Below are 27,724 nucleotides of genomic sequence, written 5' to 3' on the forward strand. Positions count from 1 at the left end.
TATCACTGTGTTTTGACACCATTAAAAGTGGAATTGTTTACAGTGGAGAAGCTGATGATCATGTCGAATACACGACTCATTGTACTGGAACAAGAAAGTCCCCGATGGTGGCTTTCCATTGTTTTGATGCATACAGTATACTTGCTTACAGCTTGAAAGAACGGAGGTTTATGTTAGAGAGCCTTTAAGCACTCACTGAGCCGTGTTAGACCCAGGTCTTTTCCGGGCCAATGCTTTGGTGTTATTATTTTTTCACTTTAAAAAGAAAAGAAAAAATATTAAAGACAAAACCCAATTGAAGGCTATTAAATAGAGATACTGTATACAGTAGATTACAAATATTTTGTGGGGAAATCCAGTGAAAATCCAGAAAGAAAATGAGCACATAGTATGCACACTGACTTCACAGTTTTAACAGTTTGTATCATTGTCCAACTTTAGTCTCTTTTTGACATTTCAACTTCTCATTTCATTTAAGCCTGTTGAGATTTGGAGGCAATGCAAGCCAAGTGTAGCATCCATACCTTTTACCCGTATCTTATGCACTTGATTCATGCATAGATACCTCCTTACACCAGTAAAGTTTGGTCCAGAGATCGCAGTTGTACTTTATGCTCTTTAAGCATGCTAGCTCAGCCTTGTTAAATGACTGGAAAGACTCTAGGCAGCTCCTAGGTACATAATAGTACTCTGCAATGCACCACTGCACAGGAGTGCTTACTTTTAGTTACAGGTCTGTGTGGGGTTTCTGCGGCTCATTACTTCTTCTGGGTTCTGGTGCCATTTTCATTTCCATTGCATTTGCAAGGACAGACATGCCCAGACCTAAGTAGATGTGTTTGGTTCCTCTGTGCAAAAAAAAAACTTGCATGTTGATAAAACTAGATATATAAGATAATAAGATATTAAATACATTTTAAAATCCGTTTGTGTTTCTGGTGAGTTATGCATTAATGAATAATGAACGATGAAATTAATGAATATTAGAATGTAACTGAATAATAAAAGAACAGTGAAAATATCCAAATACTATGTAGGCTGCAGTGGAAAGTTGTCTTTATATGTTAGCCCACAAATACCTCATAAGTCCAGTTTAGTGTTTTAGGAAACATGATCTGAACAGTCCTTTTTACAAAACAAAGAAAATAATCGACTTTGGGACACAGACCGTTGCTTTTTGTTCAATTCTTAAATTTTTATATAAAACTCAAATTTGTTGCTCGTCACATGGTAACGTTGTAACAGTCTTATTGAGCAATTGTACAGAATGAGATGAATTTGCATTGTTTCTCTGTTGAGTGAGCATGCCTTTTTTTCTTTTCTGCTATTCCCTCTCTTAAGTCTTAGCCATTACCTTCCATCTCTTGATTATCCATCTCTCTCTCTCTCTCTCTCTCTCTCTCTCTCTCTCTCTCTCTCTCTCTCTCTCTCTCTCTCTCCCCCCTCTCTCTCTCTCTCTCTCTCTCTCTCTCTCTCTCTCTCTCTCTCCCCCCCTCTCTCTCTCTCTCTCTCTCTCTCTCTCTCTCTCTCTCTCTCTCTCTCTCTCTCTCTCTCTCTCTCTCTCTCCATCCCCTTCATGTTGTTAACTTTGTCTCAAACATGTATTTCTATTGGTCTCCAGGCAAGGCCTTTACTCCCAAGGCTGGATCAGGTAAGATCCCCGAGAGTGAGCAGATCACCTTGGAGCCTGAGCTAGAGGAGGCTCTGAAGAATGCCACCGATGCTGAGATGTGTGATATTGCAGGTTAGAGCTCAATACATCCACACGTTTTATACACACTTGATTCTATACACACACACAGTGTCACGGTATTCAAATCTACTGAAATTTGTATTCAGGCTTTATTTAATGTACTTGGACTTTGAGGCAACTACAGGCAGTTGTAATGGTAACATGTACAGATCTCCACCTGGTTAAAACATTAGCTTCCATTATGATCTGTAGCCTACTCACAGTATTATACTTGTACTGTATCCTACGTACTGTATGGAAGCTGATGTATTTGCTGCCACTTCAGGCAGCAAATATCACATAAATGGATATACTTTACAGTACGTGTCTGAGCTGGCTACTTCAGCACATTATTTGAAAATATAACAACTAATACTTTTTGACTCACTTTAGTTGCCTGCTGCTCAAAGTGTCACGCTGTTGTCGCTAAATACATTTCGGACCATTTTAGCAAGGCTTGATGACAAAAGTCACTGTGATGTAAACCAATTTCCATTGTGATGCAACACTATATTTTCAATAATGTCAGTTGTAGAGTGTCCTCATTCTGTCACAGTACATATTGGTCACGTGTCACAAGTAGCAGGTCCTATTGTCACAACATGACATGCGTGTAGTGAGGTCTATGTGTTTAACTATTGTGGCTCTGACCCACATAGTTCTATTATGTAGCCTTAATTTGTGTTACTGCTATTAGGTCAGTATTGTGTCGTCAAACTGGCACCTCAACACATGCTAACAGACATGGACAGATCTCAAATTTAGAGCATGGCATAGTTGGGGTCTAATTCTCCATGCTCAGCAACACAAAAATAAATATGCTTGGCCTTGAGCCACTGAAGGAAGGAGTGGAATGGGCGGGGGCCTGCACAGTCTTATCTTTTTAAGCCAAACAAGAGGAAGTCCACAGATAAACAAGTCATGCAATTTTCATGTCTGTGCAATTTTTTTAAACTTTTGAATCTTTAATCAACAATGAAATATAATGATTCTTCGTTTCAGTATATTTAGTTGACTTGAATGTGTTTAATATACCGAGAAAAGACATGTCATTTATTCAATTTCATGTTGTTTTGTCTGTCCCCTTGTAGAGTTAGCGTTATAACAAGTGCCAAGAAAACTTGACACTTGATTATTATTCATAGTGTAGAAACCAGAAAGGCATTTCCCAAAAATGTTGGCTTTATTTATAGTACTGAACTGATATAAATTATGTGATATAACTAGGACCTATTTTTTGCTGTAAAATATCCAATTCAGAACATGGGCTACAGTAGATCTTGAGCTCATAAATGATTATGGATTTAATTATTCATAAAACGAATCACAATCAAAACCTAATTTGATCACGTACTAATAATAAATGACCATTTGATTTTGTCTGTTTTCAAAACAAGTCTCACCATTTATAGTATCAACATTTTTACAATGCCAAACTTTCCAATGTATATAGATTTCTATTCATCCACTACAGTCTAAGCCAGTGGTTACCAAACTGGGGGTCAGGACCCCCAGGGGGGTCCCCAAATTATTTTGGGAGGTCCCCAAATGATTTGCTTAATGTGCAATGTTGTTTTCTCACTCAACAGTAAACAAACCAACATACAATATAAGTGTATATATATATACAGGGTATCTGCACATTTCTAAAGTTACAATTGAATGACTTTTAAGACCAAATTAGCCAAACTGTCAAATATTAGGTAAGAAAGAGGCAAATATTGTGAAAATAGCCAATCTACAAGCTCACAACGCCTCGCACTGTGAGGCGTTGTGATCTTGTAGTTTGGCTATTGTAGTTTGGCTATTTTATCTGTGGAAACGAGTCAAACTAAATGTAATGTCTATGCAATTCCAAGTGCTTGTCAGGGTGGAGGGTCCCCAGTTCAGATATGATTATTTTGGGGGTCGCGGCCTGAAAAGTTTGGGAACCCTTGGTCAAAGCATTGTGTCTCTCAACGGTGGGCTTCAGCAACCCCTCTCAGATTCTTTAAGAATTCCCAGGTGTTTCCCAGGGAACAAACAACATTTTAATTAGTGGGCAGGCACTCATTTTTATTTGGCTGTCAGTCCTTTGCATGAAAGAGATGTGCTTGCTTGTAAACCTGAATATTAAGAAACAAACTTCCTTTAATGTCCAAGGGCTGTAAGTAGACATCTGAAAAGGGAGAACAGGAAAGTGGGGTAGCCTGTGTATCCAGCTAGATTATCCTGTCAGTGGGCTCTCATGGAGGCCACCGTTTTAACCCTGGAGAGAGTCCAGTGGAGGATTAAACCGCAGTTAGCTTCTGTCTGTCTGTCTTTTGTTTGGGCTCTTTGGCAAAGGGACTAAGTGGGGATGGGAGGATCACAATAGCCTGACTAGTCAGCTCCGTAGGGGCCAGAGAGTGCGTCACCATGGAGACCTAATTGGCTCTTTTTATTCATGGTATTAATACTTAGAGTATTTTGGGTATTTTAGTTATCAGGGGTCTAGTTTGCACTGTAAAGCTACCGAAGGTTATTCTCAGGGCGGTGCTGGATGATGTGAGCATGTTTGCGCCCGCCCCTTGAGCAGGCAGCTGTCTCCCCGGTGTCGCTCTCCTCACAAGGCCCTTCCCATGGTGCCCTGCTCCAGGTCACAGGGCCGGGGGGGTTGCTGTCACAGCAGGTGGTCTGTGACACAGTTTGGTTTAGAAAGGCTGGCTGGCTGAAACATGACAGAGAGGCATTTATCATTGTGCCTCCTGCTGGCTGTAAACAGTACTGCCAAAGAAGTGGGAACTGTCAATAATATGAACTCAGTTAAATAAATATATATATTGACACGTCATATATTTTAGTTAAAAAAAAATATATTCATTCATTATTATCATTGTTATTATTATTACTAGACCGCTGCCCAACGCACCGGCCTACTTTGGGAACGATGCAAGTAGGAAATGATGCAAATTGGGAATTCATCCCCATCCGGTTATGCGATACCCGTTGTACCCGTTGTCAGAGTACCCGTTGTACCCGACTGTGTGTCTGTGTCCCTTTTGTGCCCATATATGGAAATCTCTGTATCTGTCTCTGCCTGCGTCCCTTTTATGCCCATATATGGAGATCTCTGTATCAGTCTGTCCTTGTCCCTTTTATGCTCCTATATGGAGAGCCCTAATCCCATCAGTGTAAGCCCATATATGGGCATGCCCATAGAGTTTAACTGAATACTGAAGGATAATTTTACTTGACACCTACTTTGTAGAGTAACATCCTGATCAGCATAGAGTACAAATGCTGTCGCTTGTTTGAAAAAGTTAATTAAACTAATTAGTTAACCTCACTGAAAACAAGGGGAGCTATCCAACGGCTAGGTGACTTGAAAAGAAAAAAGAAATGGATTCAAGACTAAATGATTGGTTGCGATTATTTTGTGGGGTATATTGTGATGGCCAGTGAGTATGCTTTATTCAGGCCATGAAGGAAGAGAGAGGTGACCACTCATTAAAAGAGAATGTCACTCAGATTAGTCCACATATATGGCAGCCCACTCAAAATTCTACATGTTTGTGTATGTGGTATGGTATCTGAGTTTGAGAGCGATGTACATGTTGGCAAAGATATGGATTGGACTCATAAAAAGTAATTGATGAATTCTTGGACGTAGAGGTGTTCCCTTTTGTATTATCATTATTAAAAACGTTTCACTCCATGCCACACCCACATGAATGGCATTCATGGCATTATGACGCCCTTAGGGACCCTGGACTATGAGTGATTAGGGCCAGTGACTGAGTGATATTCTGTCTCTAGGAGACGGAGCAGTCAACAATATCCTTATCTGGCTAAGCAGACATAGTAGAACTATATAAAGGGGGAGGGTGTCTATTGTTCAGACAAGCTCATAATGCCAATGAATGTAGTTAAGTCAAAATCAATTAATCGACTAAGCACAAACATGTCTTGAATTCACATAGTAATTCTGTATATGCCATGCATGTTATCTCCAATTCCAGACATATACAATAGACAATATGGAATTTAACTAAAATATTGGAGATTTTGTTTGCTTAAATTGCCCTAAAGCACAGGATTCAAATAATCGATTTCCCTGTGGTTACAGCTATCCTGGGCATGTATACCCTGATGAGCAACAAGCAGTACTACGATGCTCTGGGTTGCACCGGCGTGATCGCAAACACAGAGGGGATCAACAGTACGTAACTAATATTCACACACTCTGCATATACAAAACATAATTATTGTTATATGGGAACCTATTAAGTAATACATGTCTATAAACGTATGAAACATTTGACATGTTGTGGTTTTTCCAGGTGTAGTAAAACCAGATCCATTCAAGATCTTCCCAGAGGAGCCACCTAACACCACCAATGTGGAGGACACCCTCGATAAGATTCACAATAATGACAGCAAACTGACAGAGGTCAACCTTAACAACATCAAGGTCAGCTCACTGGGACACAAGCAAGCACCACATCAGTATTATATACACTAGTCAGTCAGGTTTGACGCACCAACTTGGGAGAATCTGGATCTCCATATGTGGGCATTACGACACACACACACACACACACACACACACGCACACGCACACGCACACACACACACACACACACACACACACACACACACACACACACACACACACACACACACACACACACACACACACACACACACACACACACACACTTGGATTTAGAGATAGATAACATTTGCCCTGTACTGTAGACCATAATTTGGATCATAGTGCCACATATAAACTTGGATGTAAAGTAAATCTCCTCTAAACCTTTTTGTCTTTTGTAGTTTTACCCCACAATGCACACTTTGCTATGTGATATCAACAAGGTCTAATGCATGAGGATTAATGTCCCTTCATTCTGTAGGACATTCCCATCCCAACACTGAAAGAGATCTTTGAGGCGATGAAGGGGAACTCTCGCGTAGAGTCTCTAAGCATTGCTGCAACCCGTAGCAATGACCCTGTGGCCTTTGTGAGTATAATAGCAAAGTTTGACAAAGTATGGTCGTATCTTTGAATAACAAGGGGTATGATTATGTTTCTTTTTTAGCAGGCTTGCTGCAAATCTCTTCAAGCTAGTAATTCATATGTTTGGAATACAGTATATGCAGATTATATACTGTATAAAAAAACTTTAGTGCTGTTGTACATTGTAGTGTACAGCATTGTTACTTTTGGAAAGATAAGTACGAATAAATGAGTGTGTGTGTGTGTGTGTGTGTGTGTGTGTGTGTGTGTGTGTGTGTGTGTGTGTGTGTGTGTGTGTGTGTGTGTGTGTGTGTGTGTGTGTGTGTGCGTGCGCGTGTGCCAGGCCTGTGCCGAGATGCTGCAGGAGAACACTTGCCTGCAGAGTCTTAACATTGAGTCCAACTTTATCACCAATGGGGGGATTATGGCCATCATCAAAGCCGTGGCCAAAAATGCTACACTGGTGGAGCTCAAGATCGATAACCAGGTCAGAAACCATACCGTACAAAAAATGTGGTCCTGTTGTACTATTCAAAGCCGTAATTAACATTAACATTATAAGACATATGGATGCAGGTAGCACTTGTTGGGGGATGCCATATCACATTTTGACTTTGTAGCCTAATCCTTATCTTAGCAAAAACAAAAGGTGCTTACAGATTGATTTGACAAACTTAATGGTTGCAGTTAATCAATGCAGTAAATCAAGTGATTGATTATGAAATGCAATAAGCCTTTTTAAAAATAAAAATTACAGGTACCACTTTACTTAATATTTGTGTATGAGGTAGTATAAGCCAAGGCATCATGAATATATTGAGCTTTGACACATTGTAATGTGTAAATATGTAAAAAAAAAAGAAAAGAAAAAAAAACATCTTTATAGCTTTATCAAGTGAATTATTTGGATTTGGAAGGTCAAACATCCTCAAATCTAAAATCAAATGTTTTTACAAAGTGTGTTTATTTATTATTATTTTTATTTTCTAAGAGGTGTCACCCACCTCTTAGAATGGTAAAAAAGGTAAAAAACTAAAGTGCTTGTATGCTCACTGATATGAGGATATTTGAGGATGTCTAGATTTAATGACCTCATGATTTCCTTCCTCTTACAGAGTCAAAAGCTGGGAGACTCAGTAGAGATGGAGATCGCATCCATGTTGGAGAACAATTCCAGCATTCTTAAGTTTGGCTACCACTTCACCCAACAGGGTCCTCGTGCCAGGGCCGCCATAGCCATCACCAGAAACAATGACATGAGTACGTATCAGTAGGAGCTACTCAACCCTAAGGGGCTATGTCCACCAAGGCGTTTTAATGTATATATATTATTTTTTTCTATGGGAGCGCAGCGTATTTACACTGTGTTGGAAACGTCAGCAGCATGATGAGGCGTGAGCGTCTATTTTGCGCTTTTACATCTGCCATTTATAACGATTTGCGTTGCCCATCCAGTTTTGCAATACCCGTTGTACACGTTGTCAGCGACCCGTTGTACCTGTTGTCAGACTACTTAGTGCAGTAACCATTATCATAGTACTTGGAGGTCAGTCTATGAAGTCAGGTCTATGACGTCATACTGATGACATCAGGGATCTCCATACTGCCCATAAATGGTCAGGGAGGGGCGATATGCCCATAACACTAATGTTGTTCTTGAAAACATACCACAGCTAATGAATGATAATTTCTTTTTTTTTTTTTTTTCTTTCTTTCTTTCTTTTCTCTCTCATCCAGTTCGCCAGCAGAGAATAAGATGAGAGGAACAAAGTGCCACCAGACCATTCTCTCCTGAGTCAATCAGTTCATCACCCTTATGGAGCTTATGTCAGCAAAAGGACTGCCATTGACGGCCTCATGCTAGCTTTTCAAAGGGGCGCAACAAACGTCATACTGACCCCTCATGTTTCCTCACAAGGCCGGGCCGTCATGCATGCTACAGACCATAATGTCCATGTCAAAGCATTTCGTTTCATTAACCACAGCCAGCTTTTGTAGACTGATGAATTCTTCATAAAGGCATGTATTAGGTCACAAGCAAACAAACATGTGAAGTGTCTTTTTTGTGCTTCTAGTGTGTACAATGGCAACATCCATCCCAACAAGCGAACTATTCATTCATGCAAGTTTTTCAATGTGGTGCTATACACAGGATGGTAAAAAAAAAAAACTGTAAATACTTTAAATAAAATATATACTGTATATATATTTGTTGTTTTAAATGGGTGGCAATTTTAAGTTCGTCGTTTCCACATCTCACCTGAACATGAGGATTTTATAATCCAAATGCGGATATTTATTTACAAATGATGGTGCAACAAAGACATACCTATACGGTAGCAGTATTGCACCAAAGGGGGTCGTGCTTATGTTCCCTCAGTTTAGTCACTAAACGATAAAGACTGAACTTTAGTGTAAAGCTTTGGGTTAGTGTTAGTTTTGAGGGAACGTAGGGCTGAGGGAACATAGGCACACTCCTGCACCAAAGTATTACATAGTATAGATTAGAGGAGAACCCTGATACTGTAGATCTGTTTTGTTAAAGCTCTCTACACATCAGTAGATGTTTTTGTGAAAATGAAGTTCTTCCTAATTGATATATCCACCATTTGAGAAATGATGACCAGCAAAAAAAACGGCAAAAAAACAAATGATATGTTATCGTTTGACAGTAGACATGATGTCCTTTTGATAGAGGATCCTGTCTCGTTCATAAATACTGAATGATGCAGGTTCAGGTAATTATTTGTTTACATAGAATTAATGAAATAAAGAAACTACACAACCCCCGTGAGTCTTCTCCTGATCCTCAAACTTCCTGCAAGCATTTACCCTATTTTTACCACACTCTCCACCCATCTATCCCATTCTGGCCATGGCAAATGTAACCTAGTCCTCAAAGCTTGAGTTACTCTGCTCCAAATATATTTACCAACTTTTATAGAGGTAGAAGGGGGCAGGGGGAGGGCACCCAATGTGCAGCAAAGGAGATTTATGAGCCTTCAGAAGCAGCTGCTAACCTCGGAGGAGTTCCAACAGGCATGGGGGTGTGACTGCACTCCCTTTCAAAAGACATTTAATACATTTCTTGGTTTCTCTAAAGTGTTCAAATCAAGTGCATGGTTTAATCTCACTATAGCAGCATAATGTCAACTTTGACAAGAGCACTGGTAATAAACAACACAGATTTCCCAAAGGTCACATTTATCAAACATGTTGGCTGTGATGTTCACCATGGTGACATTTGGCACTGGAAGCCATGTTCTAATGATATAAGGTCAGTTTTACTGTAGCAAAATCCATTCCTGGGGTTCCTTTCTCCTTTGATCTTTGTTCCACAGTTATATGCAGGTATATTTTTGCAGTGTAATGCTGAGTGCAATGTAATGCGTTTTGTGATTGACATGTAGGATATCAGCGACCCAATGTACCTTTAACTAGTTGCAGTGCAGTATAATGTACTACTATAAGACTTGCGTAATGTACTCTGAGAGGGGGTTCATTATGGTAAAGGTTATCAGACCTTAATCAACATACAGTAGAATACATCTTCAAAACTTGTTTATTGAATTTTTTTAATTGCCTGTTCACAACCATTTGTCTCCACAAAACAAAATACACTTCAAGACATGGCCCATCAAAAAACATAATTTGGGTGTCATGCACTGTACCCCCAAATGGACCTTTTGAGACATTTTGACAGATAAAACCCTGCTGAATGTAATAACGTTAAATTGTGGGTGTTTAATCGCTTCTATTCGCTATGAAGTTAACTGCTCAGGAGCTGCCTATGCTAGCATGCAGTAACCTAAAATGAAACACAATGTTATTACATACAACCGTTTACCTGTCAAAATGTCTGCTGTGAAAATTATCTATAATAGTGAAGTGAATGGTTTTTCTAATGTATTCAATACTAACCCTTTAACTAAGTATTTTAGCCCTTAAGGTGGTTGCATGCTACCATTTTAGGTTATCAGTATTTCACCTTTTAGGTGAAAACTTTTTCACGTAAAAAGGTGATTATGATACTAGGCGCTCATAGTCCGTTGATGTCTGTTAGTAAAAACAGATGTGTTGGGGTGAGCGGTGAGTCGCTTATCACCGCGGCTCAGTGACGTCATGTTGTAGTTTTCAAACCACCGCGGTGGGAGGGTGATCACCGAAAATGGTAGCATGCACACCCCTTTACCCTCCATACCACCCCTGACCGGTGTTCTCCAATTCAAACCACCTGCTTTGGGACATTGAATTAGAACCCTGTGAGGAATGCAAACCAGTGGCTCCTTTACCAAGATTAACACCAATACTGTCTGATTTGCTTCTTATTTATGGCTAAACTGGCACAGGCTTAGTCCTGAAAGAGGGAGGCTTCAATGGCTTTGAAGTTAATGAGATAATAGGTAATAAATAGTCTAATCTTTTGCCTTTTTTCTACAGAACTATGGGGACATCAGTGAATAGTTAATGTCCCTTAATTTTACTCAGTTTGAATTTAAGTACCATGTTCCACTGATCCATAATAAACAAACGCAATAGATCATTAGTGCATTTCCATCATCCCATAGCCAGCAATGTCCAGATACAGCATCCAATGGCCAGCAACCTGCAAGTATTTCGTTTTACTGGGTGAGTTCTTAAAGTAATGGCCCATTGAGTACCTGGACAGAAAGTGGCAGAGATTTAATAGCACACCAAATATAAGCAGGGCTCTGGGATGAACCAATTTAGTATTGGCATTCAGTGGTGTCAGTTATGTTTAATTATCCCCGTTTGCCTGCCCTGCTGTCTCCACACCTCTACAGGTATATTAAACTAAATATTCACTCACAATATCTCTTGCTGTTTTATGCAGTATGTAGGTACTGCATACTCACAGGTCTCTATATTCGGCTGCATGGGTATGACACTCATCACTTACCAGGACCACGTGATTGTGAAGTGGTGAGTTGCATACATCATGCCTTATTCCAATCTGCCTCATACAGAATCTAATTCAAGTGGGGGTATTTCAGTCAAACAGTGACTTTACGTTAAGGTGCTATGCAATAAGATACAAACTATTTAACACAGGCTTTGTGTTACAGGCATGGTAAAACAAAGGTATAGTCCAGAAACAACACCACAGTGTATTATTGTAGCATTGCTACTGTTCCTTTGGAGTTGTCAGTCACTGGGGAAGAGGAGCAAGAGGAGGTGGTTCCTCCTCATCTGAATCAAATTCCACATTGTCATCTTTAATCCACTGGCCACTCTTGTCTTGTATCCACCCGTCACTAAGAGAAACACAATGCAGGACGGAGTTAAGAATCAACTCAAAGATAATGTTCTGACATCTAGTGGGTTAAGTAGACAACTGCAGTATCATTCCTAATTAAGGGACAGTTCAAGTAAAGCGCGCGCACAGCCGCACACACACGCACACACACACACACACACACACACACACACACACACACACACACACACACACACACACTTACTTTAGTTAGTTAAACAACTCCATTACATAACTACCAATACCTTTTCAGTTTGAGGTAGTGCTCCAACTCCTGTCTCCTCTGAGCTGTTAGAGGTTCTGCGTCTTGTACCACTCCTGGCTGAGATCCGTTTTTATGTTTGGAGGGATGTAACTGCTTATTGGCTGGTGAAGACAAATATAACACACTATATAATATAATCAGGGCTTGATTGGTTTCAAATTAAGAATACAAAGGCTTTCCTTGCTAGATTGCTAGACTATTATGCAGCCTCAATAAATATACCTGGTGGTAATTTGTCTGCCTCTGTGGTTGTATGCTGTTCATTTGGTATCGAGTTGGGACTGCTTCCTTTGGGGCCTGAGCTATTACTCGCTGATCCTCTTTCAGACATTGTGCTTGAAATGTATAAGGAATATATGTTAAAAGCTGTTTAAAAATTGATTTTTAACATTAAATCAGCAGTGGAAATCATTTAAAACTGCTCAAGCAGCTGAATATATCCGATTTTACCATCAGTTCCATCTCACTAACCTGGGCTTTCTGTGACAACTGTTATATGGTACAGTCTTCAATAAAGCATGATGGGTAAGCTTCTTTGTCTGTGTTAATAAAGGGGCTGAACTGGATGGTTCCTGAAAACACATTAAAGACCTTTAAGAACTCCATGAAGATCTTGTTGCAGCAACAATCAAAAAACACATACAACTTGATTAAATATAGGTCTAAAAGTCATTGTGATAGAGGTTACCAACCTGTCTGCTATCTTCCTCTTGGACATATTGTTCATGTTTCCTTTTCGCAATTTCATTCTTCAGGTCTGTTTTCTTGCCATAAAACCACTTTAATCCTGAAAAGTATTAAAACCTGTATTAGGATTTGTTTGCAAGACATTAAATTGTGATTATTTTCAAAACATACTATTAGGAAGCGTAGTGGTTTCCTTCTTAGTTCTACTTCTTTAATGGACCTGTTGCAGACTTGTCATATTAGGTAAGTTTAAAGTAGCAGGTAGAAAGCATTACTTTTACATTTATCCTTTTTAACCTGCTAGGCTGCTATGACACTTGTAGTTTTTACTATAGGTTTGACGTACTAAGACACACACAAAGTAACAGTTGGTGCTTTTCTGTTGGCACTTTCCTGACCAGTGACCACTCACTCTTTCCTAATAGAAGGTGTGTTTTACAGTACCTTCTAGGTGCCTTTTCCCCTTTCTGTGTACTGTCAGCATATCAACTGTATCAAACACGGGCCGGTAGGCGCACACAACACAAGTGTACCTGGAAAGTAAAGAAACATTCGCGCATGTTGCAAATGCATAGCCAGTGGTGGAAAACGTTTACCGAAGTAAAAGTATCAATACTGCAATGTAGAAACACTCTGTTACAAGTGAAAGTCCAGAATTAAAAATTTACTTGAGTCAAAGTAAAAAAGTATTGGTATCAAAATGTACTTGAAGTACCAAAAGTAGAAAGTACTAATCTACAAGCTCACCGATCTGCTATTTTCAAATGGCTGAAATGTATATAGGGCTGAAGTAAGTGGTTAATGTATGTTTTGTAATAATAATCAAAATCTATAAAGTAACTAGTAGCTAAAGTTGTCAAATAATTGTAGTGGAGTAAAAGTATAAACTTTTATTTTTAATTTCATTAATTTTTTGTCTATTTTGTTTTCAACTCTTCAATTATTTACTGCTCTCGTATTTTATTTTATTCTCCCCCATTTATAAATGTTGTTTTATTGTTGTAATTTTATTTTTGTGAGGGAACCGGGGAGGGTGGGGTATGGGGTTGTATGTCCTAATAACTGAAAATACCATAAATAAAGTTGTAAAAAAAAAAAAGTATAATATTTGCCTCTGCGATGTCGTGGAGTAGAAGTAAAACGTAAAAGTACTGAAAATTGGAAATACTCCATTAAAGTTAAAGTACCTCAAAAGTGAGTAAATCTACTTAATCACTTTACACCACTGTGCGTAGCTAATTCTACAAACAGAAAGAGATTAAGTGGCTTTAATATGGATTGAAGACTAATTTCGTGGTGGTGGTGGGGGTCTGCACCTTCCATTCTTCAACAGCGCAGCCTCGTCCTCTGGTATAAAGTGAGACAGGAGGTCAGCTACTCGTCGTTTCTAGGAAGGATCAAAACACAACAACTGGTTGAGAGTTGAGTTCTTAGCTGAAAGCTAACAAAGGAGTCAGCTGAATAAAACCTGAAAGTGACCAACCAAATAAAAAGGTGGAAAAAAAATACCTTCAGTATATTTAGCCCACTCAGGTCATCACCTTCCCTTTTAAAGGACATCGCTTCTACTTGATAATAGTACTAGTACTGATATATAATAAACTACACGTGATGATAAAACTGCTCAACATCTGACAGCCACAGTGTAGTTGTAAACAAACATCTTCCTCTTCTTCTCGTTTCATGGCGGATGGCAGTTATGTTTATTTTGCGCATTACCGCCACCTACTGATCTGTTTCGTGAAACGTTTGTCTCCATAAAAAAATATGAGATTTTTCTCCCCCTGGGAATAAAATAAACTGAATTAAAAAACAGAAACAACAAAAACATTGCGTTTATTAGATATGTCTATAGAAAGCATATCCAATAGCTTATTTGGTATTTAAAGTAGTATTGTTTACAAATTTCAATTCAAGAAATGAGGGCGAGACGAGTGTGGTTTGGGGTTACCTTTTCAACCTATCTTCATATACTGTATATTCGTCCTCACTAATGCTCAGTATAATATGGCACCATTTTTGTCTGCCCCATCTGTGTCGAGGGCTGTGGAAAGTTCAGAAACCTGCCTACCAGTGACATCATCGATTGGGAATCCAAGCTATTAGAAACTGCAGGCTTTCTATTACTGGAAAGTTAGCATGCTATAATTTAAGCCATTGTTCTCTAAACAAATATCAAACATTTGAAATCTTATTTGAAAAAAAAAAAAAGCCTAATGATGTCACTGGTAGGCAGGTTTCTGACGTGTCCACAGCCCTCCTCTGAGACACAGACCGAGTAGACAGAAATAGTACCATTTTATCATGAGCATTAGTGAGGATCAATTATATGAAGATAGGTTGAAAATGGGTGAAATCGTCCTCTCATAAAGCAACGTCTGGGACAAAGGACTTTTGGCTACCAGGGTTCATCAACAACCCTCATGCACCATTTGGACTATTACGTCTCGTGCATCCATCCTGCACACCAGAGTTAAGCTCTGCATCTCCCCTCTTGACAGATGTGCGCTCGTCTCTAATGTCAGACAGGGACAGGTTTTCATGGAATTCTGTGATACTGCAGGCCCCTGGTTGGTCCTGTTTTTTGGCCAGGACCAGTAAGGGGAGTATGGTATATCCAGGACTAAAAGTATCTATTAAACATGGATTAGGAAATCTAAAGTAATATTTATTATTGGTTAATAACATTGTGGGAATTTTCAGGCCCTCGCCTGAACATTGTGACCTTTTGGATTCAAGAGGGTGAGAAGGCAGTCACTAACAGTCAGGCAACAAACCCCCTTAATTTTAATCTGCTATTGATGTGTTGATCAGTCAACCCTTTAAGATCCTGGTCTTTGTCCTGGAGCAGAAGCTCCCAGCTTTAAGTGTGAACCAAAACAAGTCACCGGGCCAAGTCTTTTGTTACCAAGCGGCTGATTATAATACTATTGTCCTTATGCAAGGTGATGGCTAAGGTGAAGCATCTGTTCTATCATCTCTCCAAAAAAAACTCTGGTAAAGTCATGCAGACTCAAATTGAATTCTTGTAATTATTCTTATTTCACAGAAAAAGCTTATTTTGTAGCAAGTATGAACACTGGTGAAATGTGGTTGGAGAAGAAACCAGCTAGTTGTATGTAACTTCTCTTCTTGAATTTGAGGATTATGTCATGTTGTTTTAATCATCTCTTTTTGTCTAAATCATTCATACAAGGTTGAATACATACATGTGTGGGCTTATTTTGAAGATAATAAGATGTTAAACAATGATTTCATAATATGAGCTTTATTCGACAGGAGGCAGGGGTCTGATCCATCCAGCAGCTCATGCAGGTGTTTCTTAGCCAAGGGGAAACTGCTCAGTGTCAGATGAGACCTACAATAAACACCAGCACCAGAGCCTTGGACATGCATTTCTTCCAGTAGGGCCACAGGCTCTCTTGGCCTACAATCTCTAAGAATTCGATCTGCAGGGCCTCTCTGTTGATGGAGACAGCATTGAATCCCTGTGTAGGGACCACAACCTGCTCCAACCCCCCCCCCCCAGTGGAGAAACACTGCAGCATGCAAGTCATCCTGCTCCATCCAGACCCAACACCTGCTTCCCTTTCTCCTTAGGCTTGGACTTGATTACTGGTGCTGTCCAGGCCTCTGTGTAGTCAGCAGTGGTGTACTCAAGTACTGTACTTAAATAAAATGTGTAGGTACTTTTACTTTACTGGAGTATTTCCAATTGTCTATACTTTTTACTTCTACTCCACTACATCTCAGAGACAAATATTGTACTTTTACGCCACTACAATTATTTGAAAACTTTAGTTTATACTAGTTACTTTTTAGACTTTGATTATTATAAAACGCATATTAACCACTTCAGCTATTTTCAAATATACATTTGATACATTTTTATACATTTAAAAACTTGTGAAACGGGACATTCTGCATAATGAGTACTTTCTACTTTTTAAAGTTCATTTTGATACCAATACTTTTGTACTTTTACTCAAGTAAATGCATTGAATTGAATTCCGGACTTTTACTTGTAACAGAGTATTTCTACATTGCAGTAGCATACTATTGATACTTTTACTTAAGTAAAAAAAGTACAGTCAACATGTACTCTCGCGGCTTCTACAGCAGGTTGTTTCGGGACAGGTTCGTCTTCAGGTTGAGAATGTTGCTCTGGCTTTGCTGTCTGTTTCTCTTCTGAATACAAATAGGTCCAGATAGCATACACGAGTCCACCCATCAGTGCAAAGTAGGCTCCCACCAGTGTCGCTTCTCTCAACCCAGGCATGATTTAAAACGGTTTGAAGTGTCTGTTCTCGTCATTTCAAAGAGGAGAACGGGCTTTATTAGTTCAAAGCCTCTCACCGGACGCTTGTTCCTTGCTGTTTCCAAGGATGTTTCGAGGAAAACGTCATCATCGCGTCACTCTCGGCGAGGAGATAGACACTTTAGGATTGTATAGAAAAAGGCACATTTAATTTAAAAACAACATGCATAATATATATTTATATAAGTCAAGAAAGACGATCATGCATGCTCGTGTCAGACTGCTGGTTTCTATTTACGGTTCAGTACTCAGATCCGGTCTAGAGCCCGCCTACTATATCGGGTAATTTGCAAACTCGCATACATTATCCATTTCCGTATCCGCTCCAGACCGGATGTGCAACATGCAACGCTAATCGATCCAAGAGTCTACCCAGACGGTAAACTTAAACTGGTCTTCCTGCTTTTGCGGCGGCAGAGCAGAGGAAGGAATCATGGGATTAGTCACAACAACAGAACAAACAACACAGCAGTCAGACATGGCGACAATAAATGACTCTTGTGAAGACTGGACTTGATCGAAGAGTGGACAAATCTGCCGATTATTCACCTAACGCAACGTTTCGAGTTTAAACTGGATGATAACATCGCTGAAGAACTTAAAAGTCCAGTTATTGATCATGGTTTGGACTGAGAGTAAGTAAATCGACTACCTTCACAAGAGTTGAAAACGATGACGAGTCGACCAAGGTAACGACGCTAACCTAATTTATTTACCCAGCTACGCTGCTATGTGTAACTGTAACAAACTATGTAACGTTACGTTGGTAACGTGATCTTTGCGAACGTTTAACGCCACAGTTGCCAACAAAAAGTTAGCTGCTCCGACGCGATGGCTGCCGAACAGGGTGAAGGGACACATGGTCCAACCGGTGTAAACAACCTCCTCCGGGGGAGCCGGACCAGGTCCTACGGTAGTCTGGTCCAGTCGTCACTCAGTCCAGTACGACAGACAAGAATCCAACACGCAGTGCAACCTGGAGACACACTGCAAGGCCTGGCCCTGAAATATGGAGTGTCTGTAAGTAATATTCAGTGGTGGAATGTAGTAGATCTACTCTTGTTACAAGTAGATCCCGTATTAAAAATATACTTGTGAAAGAGTAAATATACCAAGAGTAAAAGTACTCATTGCGCAGAATGTTCAAAATGTATTAAAACAATATACATGGAAAATAGCGGATCTACAAGATATGAGCTTGTAGATCTGCTATTTTCAAATGGCCGAAATATATATATGGCTGAAGTGGTTAGTGTGTTTTGTAATAATTATTTAAAAAATCTACCATAAGTAGCTTAAGTTTTCATATAATTGTAGAAGAGTAAAAGTACAATATTTTCCTCAGATGCAGTGGAGTAGAAGTGAAATTATTGATAATTGGAAATACTCCACTAAAGTAAAAAAAATATCTCAAAATTGTACTTATGCATTGTACTTGGTTACATGTACTTAGTTACTTTACACCACTGGTAATATTCCCCATTAATGAGATTACCAGCAGGATGTGACACGTTTCAAATTTTACATAATTATCTCAACTATTTGTCAACCAAATTTGACCGGGTGCCTGTATAGCTGTATTATTGACACGTTATTCACCTCTTTCAGATGGAGGAAATCAAAAGGTCAAACAGACTGTACACCAATGACTCAATATTCCTGAAGAAGACCCTGTCTGTACCTCTGCTATCAGACACTGATGCTTATAGTGGTCAGATGGCCAGAGATGACTCGGATGAGAGCCCAAACCACGTCCCTGTTCAAAATGGAAAATCTCCAAGCCCTTCTAAAAGGACGCAGGCCGACGTGGCATCAGATTCCGAACTCTCCCCTATGGATTTCCTGAAAAGAATGGATCACTTGATAAGTGTGTCCAAGCAGGCAGCTGTTAAAGGATGTGAGGAGGGAGAGAAAAGGTATAACTTTATATGGTCCACACCATGACCTACACTTATTGTGTGTTTTCATAGACATATTATGTACGTTCATTCGCCATACCTACAGCTTGACGGGATTCTTACGCATAAGAATCTTAGAAATGGACACACATGCAACTGGAGGTTCACAGTAGGAATGTACACTTTTTTAAAAACACTTTGGGCTTTAGGAACTGCTTGTGATCCGTGGAAAAAGATTTCCCCCTGAGTTAAGTCCCTACCATGGCCAGCTTCAACCACATTACATTATTTTATGACACACTGCCGTTGTGGCCCCAACCACTTCTGCCATAATCTCCACCTTAAGCCACACCAAATCTTATGACACCCTTTGGGTACTGACACACATTCAGAGAGAATTGTCTTGCTATATTGTGTTTTCTTCACCCAATTGAAATGGATGTTTTTTTTGTGCTTGCTTTTCACAGGTTTGCTGCCCTGGAAGCAGTTTGTGCCAGCAGGTCGCCAGACAGCCATCGGCTTACAAGGTCACAGAGTGCCACTGCCATTTCCTCTCATAGAATGCACCAACAGGCTGCACTGGGTGCAGTGCCCCTTACCATTACAAAACGTACCAAGAATCTCAGAGAAAGGGAGGATGACATCTTTGAGTTGTGAGATTTTTCTACTCTTATTTCAAGTCTGATGATGAAATACTACCAAGTCAAATGAAAGGAACTGGCCTCCAAGCGAATCTGGCCATTACAGATTAACCACCAAACATTATTAAAACCCTAACAAATCAGTTGTTACAATGTGGACTTCAGACTTGAAAAATGCTCTTTGACGATGCAATATGATGGGCCATCATACTTTGATGACAAAGTAGGTACATTTGTTAACTTCTCAAACAAATATTGTGTTCCAAATGAATGATTCATTATTTATTTATTTTGATATGGAAGTTTTGAAAATCTTGTCTACAGTTCTGTGTTGGGGTTAGGGTTTTTCCACACACGGCCAATATGAGCATATAACTGGAAATCATATGACCGCTCATGTGGTCTGCTGAGCAGGGGCATATGTGTAATGCTACCTCATAGTGTGAGTATGGATTCCTACACATTTTGTACACTAGAATCCTTAGCCATGGACAGTCTATTTTATGTTACCATTTCCTTTTTAGTTATGCTTGTTAAGTGTATTTCTCTGTAAGAAATTAGACCACTGAACTGCCAACAAGTAGAACCTTGTCTGTTACTGCTGATGAATTATTGTATTACTGATTTAGTCAAAGCCATAGAGACTTGAGAGAGTGTTATTTTTTACACAATTTTGTTTTTACTCAACAATTTTCATTTAGTTTGGTGAGTGGAATGACTCCAAATAAAAATACATCTGCAAGTCTATTTGTAGATGCAACTGGAAATATTTTTTCATTTTCAGACTTTCATACTTACTTATACATTGGCTATTACAAATGTTAATTCATGGCTGATTGATGTCACACGGAAACCAATATCCACATGATCACCCTCTGTAGCAGAGGATGATCATGTGGACATTCAGTTTTATACTAATAAAACAAGTCTCTGTCAACTGTGTTAACTAAAAAAATTACAGATTATACAAAAAAGTGTTTTTTTCTCTCTTTTTTTTGAGAATCCGTTATTTTAGTGTATGTTAATCAATTAATGTAGACTCACTAACTTGGTCTTCCTCCCCACATTTTGGCTAGAGGAAGAAAGTACAGCAGAAGCATTTACACAATTAATCGAGTAATGAACTTCAGCTGTTGTGTACTGCAGAGCCAGTGCATCCCTTCCCTTGAGTGCTGAAATGTTCTTTATTGTAAAAAACATTCTAGTTTTTGTCAGAAGTAAAACATTTCTCTTAATTTCTGCCAAGAACTATAATGAAATCCTCAGTAAACATCAATGAAAGACTTGACATCCAAAAAAGTAAAATAAATGTAAAGAGAAAAAAAGTATAATTTTGAAGATGCTGTTTAACATTTTTGAGAACATGTTTACAAAGTGAAAAACTTTATTATTATTATTACTCTTTTTGGCACCTCAGTAGCTGTGCACAAATTTGTGCGGCTGGAACATCACTTTGACCACCAGATGGCAGTGCTGTATTACATTGCATTGTCCCTCTGTTTTCTCAGTGGTTTTTATTGAGTTGCACTGACTCCTCACTGTAATATATTACATAAGTAGTTGTAAATGTTATTCTGCAATGACTCCTCCCCATAATACATTACATCAGTCAGTAGTTGTAAATGTTACATTACAAGGTCTCAAATATAAAATATTGAAGGGAAATTCCATCATTTATAAACCTGGTGATACAGCATAAAACAACAAACTTTTATGTCTGATCATCACTTTCCAGGATATGACCCTCAATTCCTTATGACTATTCAAGACTTTTCCCTTAGAAATGTTGATATTATGGAAAGTTCAACCAAAATATTTTTTTACCCACTTTCCCTTTGTCCATTCAGTACAAGTGTACAGCATTGTACCACTGAGGTTAAAACGTTTCACACATCTTGCCAGTTCTCAATGGCTGTAAACGGGCTTCTTGCCCCATTACTAACCAGTAAGCCAGTAAGTAACTCTCCTTGTCGATCTCCCAGTGTCTATCAACATTGCTTGACGCATAATCTCTCACAATGTCCCTTCCTCCACCATTTTATTGAGTCCGGTGCAGATCTTTGTGAGGTTGGAGCGGAATGGTCCCTCTGGCTCATACAGTTTGGTCAGCAGCTCTGGGTCAGAGTAATGGTTGAAGACATGATTGATGCGGCCGTGAGACTTGGGAGTGAGGTGGCTGTTGACTAGCTTCAGCAGCAGGTCTCTGCAGGCGCTCAAAATCTCAGACATGACTGCCTTATCAAAGGTAAAGTCCACCTGCATCGTTTGGGAAGGGGGAGAAATTATTTCACAGCATAATGAATGACTATAATCACATATTTTGTCAAGTGTTCTAGCTATTTAGTAATGACAAACGTGTCCCACAAATGACAGCTGGACCAAGCAGAGCTGTGTCTCTTAAGCACTAGCTATAGTACACAATGAATTGTGGCTTGATCACATTCTATTTCAGTAAATAATGGTTGTCAGACCCTGTTGTGCAACTTTAAACATAGTGTCCTTTAAAGTGTCTTGGTGCTAAAAGACCAGAGTTCCGTGCTTACCTCATAAAAGCTGATGACTGTCATGGCCCCTTGCCGTAGCTTCTTCTTAAAGTCCTGGGCCAGTGCCAGCTCCTCTGTGCTGAAGCGGTTGTGTCTGAACAGCACGCCGATCTTCACTGCTATTTTGATGAGGTCTTTGGTCACTTTCTGGGCCTCACTTTTATTGCCCGAGTGCTCCTTAGAGACGCGGTAGAGTTCGTCCAGAATCTCACTGGTGGTGTCATCGATGAACATCTGGACAGATGACTTGGTAGCCATGCTGCTGAGGATCTTCTTCTGGGCCTTCATGGCCATGTCCTTGGAGCTGAAGCCCTCCATGTTTACCTAGATAATTGAGTAGATGAGAGTTAAAGGGACGGTGAGCATGGCAACAGGTCACTATTGATGACGAACAACTCGGGAACTGCCTCAAGCCAATTACCAAGACTACATTCTTGTTTATAGCTACAGTTTGGCAGAGGTAGTGACGGTAATGAAGAACCCACACACACACACACACACACACACACACACACACACACACACACACACACACACAGCAGCCACACTTCTGAACCACAATACTTTTATTGAAAGAATTAGAACATTTTGAATTATTTTAAAAACTATTCAAATCTTCCCTGGCCACCGGCAGGCTGGCACAAAACATTTTCAGATGTGGGGCCGCGGCCAAATACACATCCATTTGGGGGTCCTAGACATGTTTGAGAACCACTGGCCCAGATGACTGGCCGCTCCACTGGAGAATTTGGCGGTTAAGTGCTTTGTTCAAGGACAAATCATCGGTAGTTAATGGATTTAACAACACATGTCCATCTCTCCCATCCAGCTTTCCCAGCTGGTGTGGGGTTTGAACTGGAACCCTTCCAGTCATAATAGTGCTTCTCAAGGTTTCAGGTTATCTCTCCCTCATTTACCGCCCCCCCACCCCACATATATTAGTGAATAGTATTTATGCACAGCAATTCAATTGTCAAACGATTTCCTCACCAAATCTATGAAAGCTTTTATTCCTCAAATGTTTTTTTCCCCAACCTTTAATAATTTCACATTAGAAGCTCTACTGTGCTGTGTAATGTCAGGTTTAATGTTTGTTTTTCTATCAAACATAAATATATCTTGACTGCTCCTGAGGTGTAGATCTTTTCCTATTATGCATTCTCTTCACTCTTCTGAAAAGTGAGTATTCGTTCTGACTTTTAATAGCTCCCACTAATGTGTATCAGACAAACATGCATAATTCCAAAGGGAAATAGTCATCATTGTTGTCCCTCTGGGTTTTTCTCCACACCTAGCATCCATGTCAGTAGAGAGAGGAGTCACCCCCCGGCCCCTGGGAGATTGGTGTTGTATGTACACAGACAATTGTTGCACACAGTTAGACAGAACCACATCATATCCACTTTGCATAGCAGGCTGTATTACCAAAATGGATTTGCATACTTTTGGAGTAGATTGTTCAGATTAGCAAATCACCAGACTAGAAAAACACAACCTCATACATATATATATACAGTATATATATATATATATATATATATATATATATATACAGTAGGAATCTTCCATACAGTTCATCTAAATCCTCTGTAACCCTGGGTAAAAGGCAAGCTCTCTTGAGGGAGGGGGAGATGGGGGCTAAAGCAATTTAAAATGTTGAAAACACAACTCACCTTTCCATCTAGTGAGCATCAAATCACTTATTTTACATGTCATTTAGGTTTTTGTCTCCACACTTAAAGTCACTGGGTTTACTATAAACCACACAATTTGGCCAAAGACAGAAGGACGTGGAGGAATTTAGCTGCCCTATGCACCAGCTGGTGTAAGTGTGAAGTAAGTAACAGAATTTGGAGAAAGTTACAAGCGGAGTGCTGAATCCCACTTGTTGCCTGTGTGGACAGGCATTTAAGAGAGGGGCAGGGATGCTGCATAGCTGAGGCAAGTCCATACCCGATGTTTCCAGATTGCATCAACACCAGGGCTAACAGAGAAAGTCAAGTATCCTGATCCCAATGTCTACCTTGTTTACTGGTCTGGAATCTAACTTGGGGTAAAATAACACCTAGTCTGTCATTGTGGCCCATGTGTCCTGATTAGATTCCAGACCAGTAAACAAGGTAGCGATTGGGACCTACAGTATGTTTTAGCCAACAGGAAGTGACACATTGCCAAACAGAATGTCTCTCTCGACAGTATGCTGGCACTTTCCCCTCTCATTGCCTTTATGCATTTTGGGGACTGCTGTTCAAATGACTATGTTCTCGCTATTTGACTTCAATGATGCTCAGTCAGCACTGTTGCCAAACGACCTCATTGCTCACTAATGCATTTTTTTATACAGTCACACTAATGATCATACCATGCTAATAGGCTATGCTAGCTGCGTTTCTCCCCATCCCCCTGTGTGTGTGACCCACCCTGGGTGCAACATGCATAATAAGCAAATGCTCATTTTATGGGACATCCCACTAGGTTCCTTATTACATGCACAGCCTTTGATTCTGAACAAGTGTCACATTTCTAATGGTTTGCTTCGATACAAAGCTTCTGGTTCCCTGCGGGGAATTAAAGAACATTCATTAGATTAATTTCCCATAACGGTGATAATGGAAATGGAAAGCAGCGTGATAGCTATTTCAGATTGGGTTCCAATCTCATTTATTCGCTAAGAAGACTGTTGGGATTTGAGGTACGTGTGTACTGCATAGCTGTCTGCCAATAGTGTACACAGTGAGATATGAATTCACAGCTGGAGACAGTATGGTGTTTGGCTTGGCACTGAACGAAGAATTGTGGCTGTTTGCTTTACACAAACCTATGGAGGTTGAATATCACTGTGTCACCAATGCACAGTTCCACAAAACCACTTCTCTGTAATGGGCACAGGGAAGTTTGTCAAACCAAGGATGCTTTTAATGTTGAGCATCAATTTCCAGGTCCAGATTGAGTGAAGAGTGTATTCAGTTTGAGGTGACGGCCACTATGGAGGGTGTACATTATATTTCCTTGTGACTACTTGACTACTAGAATCGAACACTGTCTCTATCAGAGAATAACTAACTGAAGCATAGTGATGATCCCTTGTCGCCTTTCTCTTTCAAAGTTACAAAGTATGTTCATCTGATGAAATAGGGGTGGTGATTGGTGGGACAGGAGAAGTAAATATTTAGCATTCCACAGATGACTTCACAGTGTAGCCTGAGGTTGTGTGTGTTTATCTGTGTCCATGTGTACTTGTGAATGCAGATGTGTATTTTAGTGTCGATGTGTTTCAGATTGTGTTTGCCTAGCTTGTGTGCATTTGCATATGTACAGTATGTGTGTGCATTTTATCGTGTTCATTCTTGCGAGGGTGTGAAGGTAAATCCCCCTAAACTCACAGGGCTTAGCAGGGGGTTGAAGCGAGTTCTTTTGACTTGGCCAGTCGGAGTGTGCCTTGTACTGCTGTCATTGCAGAGCAGTGGGACTTTGCTGAGACAAGCTTCACAGACAGATGTCCCCAGCTTTGTGTCACATTGTCACCACCAGGCCACGGGCGGGGTTGTGGGTGTCACAGGTGGGAGAGAGAGGTGATTATTCAGAACACGAAACTATTAAAATGGGCGTTCTGGATACTGTAGCACTGAGCTGGTAGTGCACATGTTCAAAAACACAACAGAATAGTATGTAAAAGTGTGGAACATTCTCATTTCCATCCCTGGTGTTCTAAGCCCATGCATGAATGGCTAGCCAGTGTACCGTTTCTCTGTGACGCCTAGGGGTACATAACTAGAATAGGATAAAAACAAGTGTCTCTGTGTCCTCTCAACGATGTCAATGATATACAGATGCATGGTGGGTATTGTTTTGAAGTTTCACTTAAGATGTGGTTCTATAGCAGGCCAACCTAGGGTTTATTTATTTATAAGCAGGTCGTTACTGTCAATATTCTAACATGCTTGAACTTCTGCAAGTTTGGATAATGTCAGCAGGTTTCATATTTAATTTGGCTGCCTCCAATTTGTCCTCCATACATTCTTTTTTAACTGAAAGTCAGTCATGTATTTTGAAATATGGACAAAAAGTCAGTCATGTATTTTGAAATATGGACAAAGGTCTTCCAAAGTTGCACAACATTTCTGAGCAACTGTTCTCAAGTCTGCTGCCCATCTGTTAGGCTCAAAAGGGAAGCGAAACAGGCAGCAGTTGGCTTTGTGGCTGATGAGCATATAGGCCTACAGCCTTGTAACTATCAATACTGTCTACCACCATGTACAGTACCCACTACCCTTCACACAGTAAAGTCCTTAGTGTTAACTATGAAGAGTGTACAAATGGAACCTTTCAAGTACTAAATAAAAGTAGGGCAAAAGAGGAGGGAAAGCGCAATGATAAAGTTTGGATTGAGCAACTACCAGCAGTTGAAGCATTTCAACTCCAGAAAGTTCCAGAACTTGCAGCATTGAATCGTACTTGTTCCAGCATGACGGTGAGTGTGCAGACTGTGCACTCACGTCTCCTAAGCTGAACTCAAGAAGGGGAAGTGTAGAAAAGTTAAGACTTATTTGTTCCAGTCATCCTCCCATTCATTTTATATCCTACAGATACTCTACAAAATAACCCATACTTTCAACAGAGCTAAAATATCTGTGCACATGTAGTGTTGGATAGCTGTCATACAGAAATACCAGGAACAGTAGCTCACCTGTGTATATGTGCGTTTGGAGTCCCCCTCCCTCCTCTTCTGTGTCAGATTTCTCTCTCCCTCTGCACGTGCCTCAGGTTGACAGTACAGGCCAGTCGGTTAATGAGATCCTTTCATTTTTTACCATGAGGAACACCAAAAAAGAAAAACAACCCTCCTATGGCGCTTCTATCAGTGTTTGCCACCCTGACTCAAGATAATGCTCAGTTGTACTTCCTTGAGGAACTAAATTGCTATGACACACCCCTCAGTGAGCCTCTCTCTCTCTCTCTCTCTCTCTCTCTCTCTCTCTCTCTCTCTCTCTCTCTCTCTCTCTGTTGTTTTCTTCTGAAATTCAAATACTGACTTCAAACTACAGTATCTCTCCTTCCCCAGACTTTGACACTCCCTCTCTTACTCTGTTCCTCTCTCTCTCTGTTTCTGTCTCCATATGCTGACGTTGTGCCTCTGCATGTTCTGACAAGTGAACAGCCCAGAAAGAATTTAACAATAATCCTGTGATGCAGCCATTTGAAAGGGGAGCGGCTTAACCCTTTTTTGTGTTCACCTTTGTTGGAATGTGGCTCATGTCAGCGCTGAGCACCATGTCTCTCCCTGTGTCTCTATTTCCATCTATGAATACACATAAGGGTCTTGGTGGTGTTCTGAGCTCTTTCTCATCCTCATGCACATATTGATATGCACATGAGCATGC

General features: G+C 40.0%; 4 protein-coding genes across 6 annotated transcripts in view; 2 read left to right on the top strand and 2 right to left on the bottom strand.

Annotated features, from left to right (window-relative positions):
- Positions 1 to 9,500, top strand: part of tmod4 (tropomodulin 4 (muscle)) — a 22,142-nt gene extending 12,642 nt beyond the window's left edge. Inside the window, exons 4-10 of the mRNA XM_080425466.1 lie at positions 1,622 to 1,744; positions 5,820 to 5,912; positions 6,034 to 6,164; positions 6,610 to 6,717; positions 7,057 to 7,200; positions 7,829 to 7,973; positions 8,451 to 9,500. Coding sequence (XP_080281592.1) covers positions 1,622 to 1,744; positions 5,820 to 5,912; positions 6,034 to 6,164; positions 6,610 to 6,717; positions 7,057 to 7,200; positions 7,829 to 7,973; positions 8,451 to 8,473 — 767 coding nt within the window. The 3' untranslated portion in view covers positions 8,474 to 9,500. The remainder of the gene's footprint in view (positions 1 to 1,621; positions 1,745 to 5,819; positions 5,913 to 6,033; positions 6,165 to 6,609; positions 6,718 to 7,056; positions 7,201 to 7,828; positions 7,974 to 8,450) is intronic.
- Positions 9,501 to 10,261: 761 nt separating this feature from the next.
- scnm1 (sodium channel modifier 1) lies at positions 10,262 to 14,698 on the bottom strand. Of its 3 annotated transcripts, none has more exons than XR_013932983.1 (9): positions 14,453 to 14,698; positions 14,260 to 14,330; positions 13,388 to 13,476; positions 12,949 to 13,043; positions 12,728 to 12,828; positions 12,479 to 12,591; positions 12,237 to 12,357; positions 10,635 to 11,989; positions 10,262 to 10,560 (listed from the first exon to the last, which is right to left on the bottom strand). XR_013932983.1 is itself a non-coding variant. In XM_080425473.1 (9 exons), exons 1-8 carry the CDS (start codon positions 14,501 to 14,503, stop codon positions 11,884 to 11,886), a joined length of 747 nt encoding a protein of 248 aa, XP_080281599.1. In that variant the 5' UTR covers positions 14,504 to 14,698; the 3' UTR covers positions 10,262 to 11,510; positions 11,837 to 11,883. The 3 variants fall into 3 exon arrangements, 2 of the variants coding, with proteins under 2 accessions (XP_080281599.1, XP_080281598.1); XM_080425473.1 differs by having other exon boundaries at positions 10,262 to 11,510; positions 11,837 to 11,989; XM_080425472.1 differs by having other exon boundaries at positions 10,262 to 11,989.
- Positions 14,699 to 17,061: 2,363 nt separating this feature from the next.
- lysmd1 (LysM, putative peptidoglycan-binding, domain containing 1) lies at positions 17,062 to 21,024 on the top strand. The gene is made up of 4 exons (XM_080425479.1): positions 17,062 to 17,950; positions 18,062 to 18,281; positions 18,870 to 19,177; positions 19,627 to 21,024. Exons 1-4 carry the CDS (start codon positions 17,934 to 17,936, stop codon positions 19,814 to 19,816), a joined length of 735 nt encoding a protein of 244 aa, XP_080281605.1. The 5' UTR covers positions 17,062 to 17,933; the 3' UTR covers positions 19,817 to 21,024.
- Positions 21,025 to 21,166: 142 nt separating this feature from the next.
- tnfaip8l2b (tumor necrosis factor, alpha-induced protein 8-like 2b) lies at positions 21,167 to 27,428 on the bottom strand. The gene is made up of 3 exons (XM_080425481.1): positions 27,031 to 27,428; positions 22,344 to 22,667; positions 21,167 to 22,056 (listed from the first exon to the last, which is right to left on the bottom strand). The coding sequence occupies exons 2-3, from the start codon at positions 22,659 to 22,661 to the stop codon at positions 21,814 to 21,816; spliced, it is 561 nt and encodes a 186-aa protein (XP_080281607.1). The 5' UTR covers positions 22,662 to 22,667; positions 27,031 to 27,428; the 3' UTR covers positions 21,167 to 21,813.
- Positions 27,429 to 27,724: the final 296 nt, after the last annotated feature.

Source organism: Gymnoscopelus braueri, assembly GCF_963280865.1.
Source record: "Gymnoscopelus braueri genome assembly, chromosome: 4".
Taxonomy (NCBI): Eukaryota; Metazoa; Chordata; class Actinopteri; order Myctophiformes; family Myctophidae; genus Gymnoscopelus; species Gymnoscopelus braueri.

What these genes read in the sequence shown, in the direction of transcription:
- scnm1 (XM_080425473.1), bottom strand. Translation starts at nt 14,503, where the DNA reads ATGTCCTTTAAAAGGGAAGGTGATGACCTGAGTGGGCTAAATATACTG. An exon ending in GCGCTGTTGAAGAATGGAAG is followed by an intron (nt 13,477 to 14,259) that starts GTGCAGACCCCC and finishes TTTACTTTCCAG; the next exon opens with GTACACTTGTGTTGTGTGCG. An exon ending in GGCAGACAAATTACCACCAG is followed by an intron (nt 12,358 to 12,478) that starts GTATATTTATTG and finishes TGTCTTCACCAG; the next exon opens with CCAATAAGCAGTTACATCCC.
- tnfaip8l2b (XM_080425481.1), bottom strand. Translation starts at nt 22,661, where the DNA reads ATGGAGGGCTTCAGCTCCAAGGACATGGCCATGAAGGCCCAGAAGAAG. An exon ending in CAGTCATCAGCTTTTATGAG is followed by an intron (nt 22,057 to 22,343) that starts GTAAGCACGGAA and finishes CAAACGATGCAG; the next exon opens with GTGGACTTTACCTTTGATAA.
- lysmd1 (XM_080425479.1), top strand. An exon ending in CCCTGAAATATGGAGTGTCT is followed by an intron (nt 18,282 to 18,869) that starts GTAAGTAATATT and finishes CACCTCTTTCAG; the next exon opens with ATGGAGGAAATCAAAAGGTC. An exon ending in TGTGAGGAGGGAGAGAAAAG is followed by an intron (nt 19,178 to 19,626) that starts GTATAACTTTAT and finishes TGCTTTTCACAG; the next exon opens with GTTTGCTGCCCTGGAAGCAG.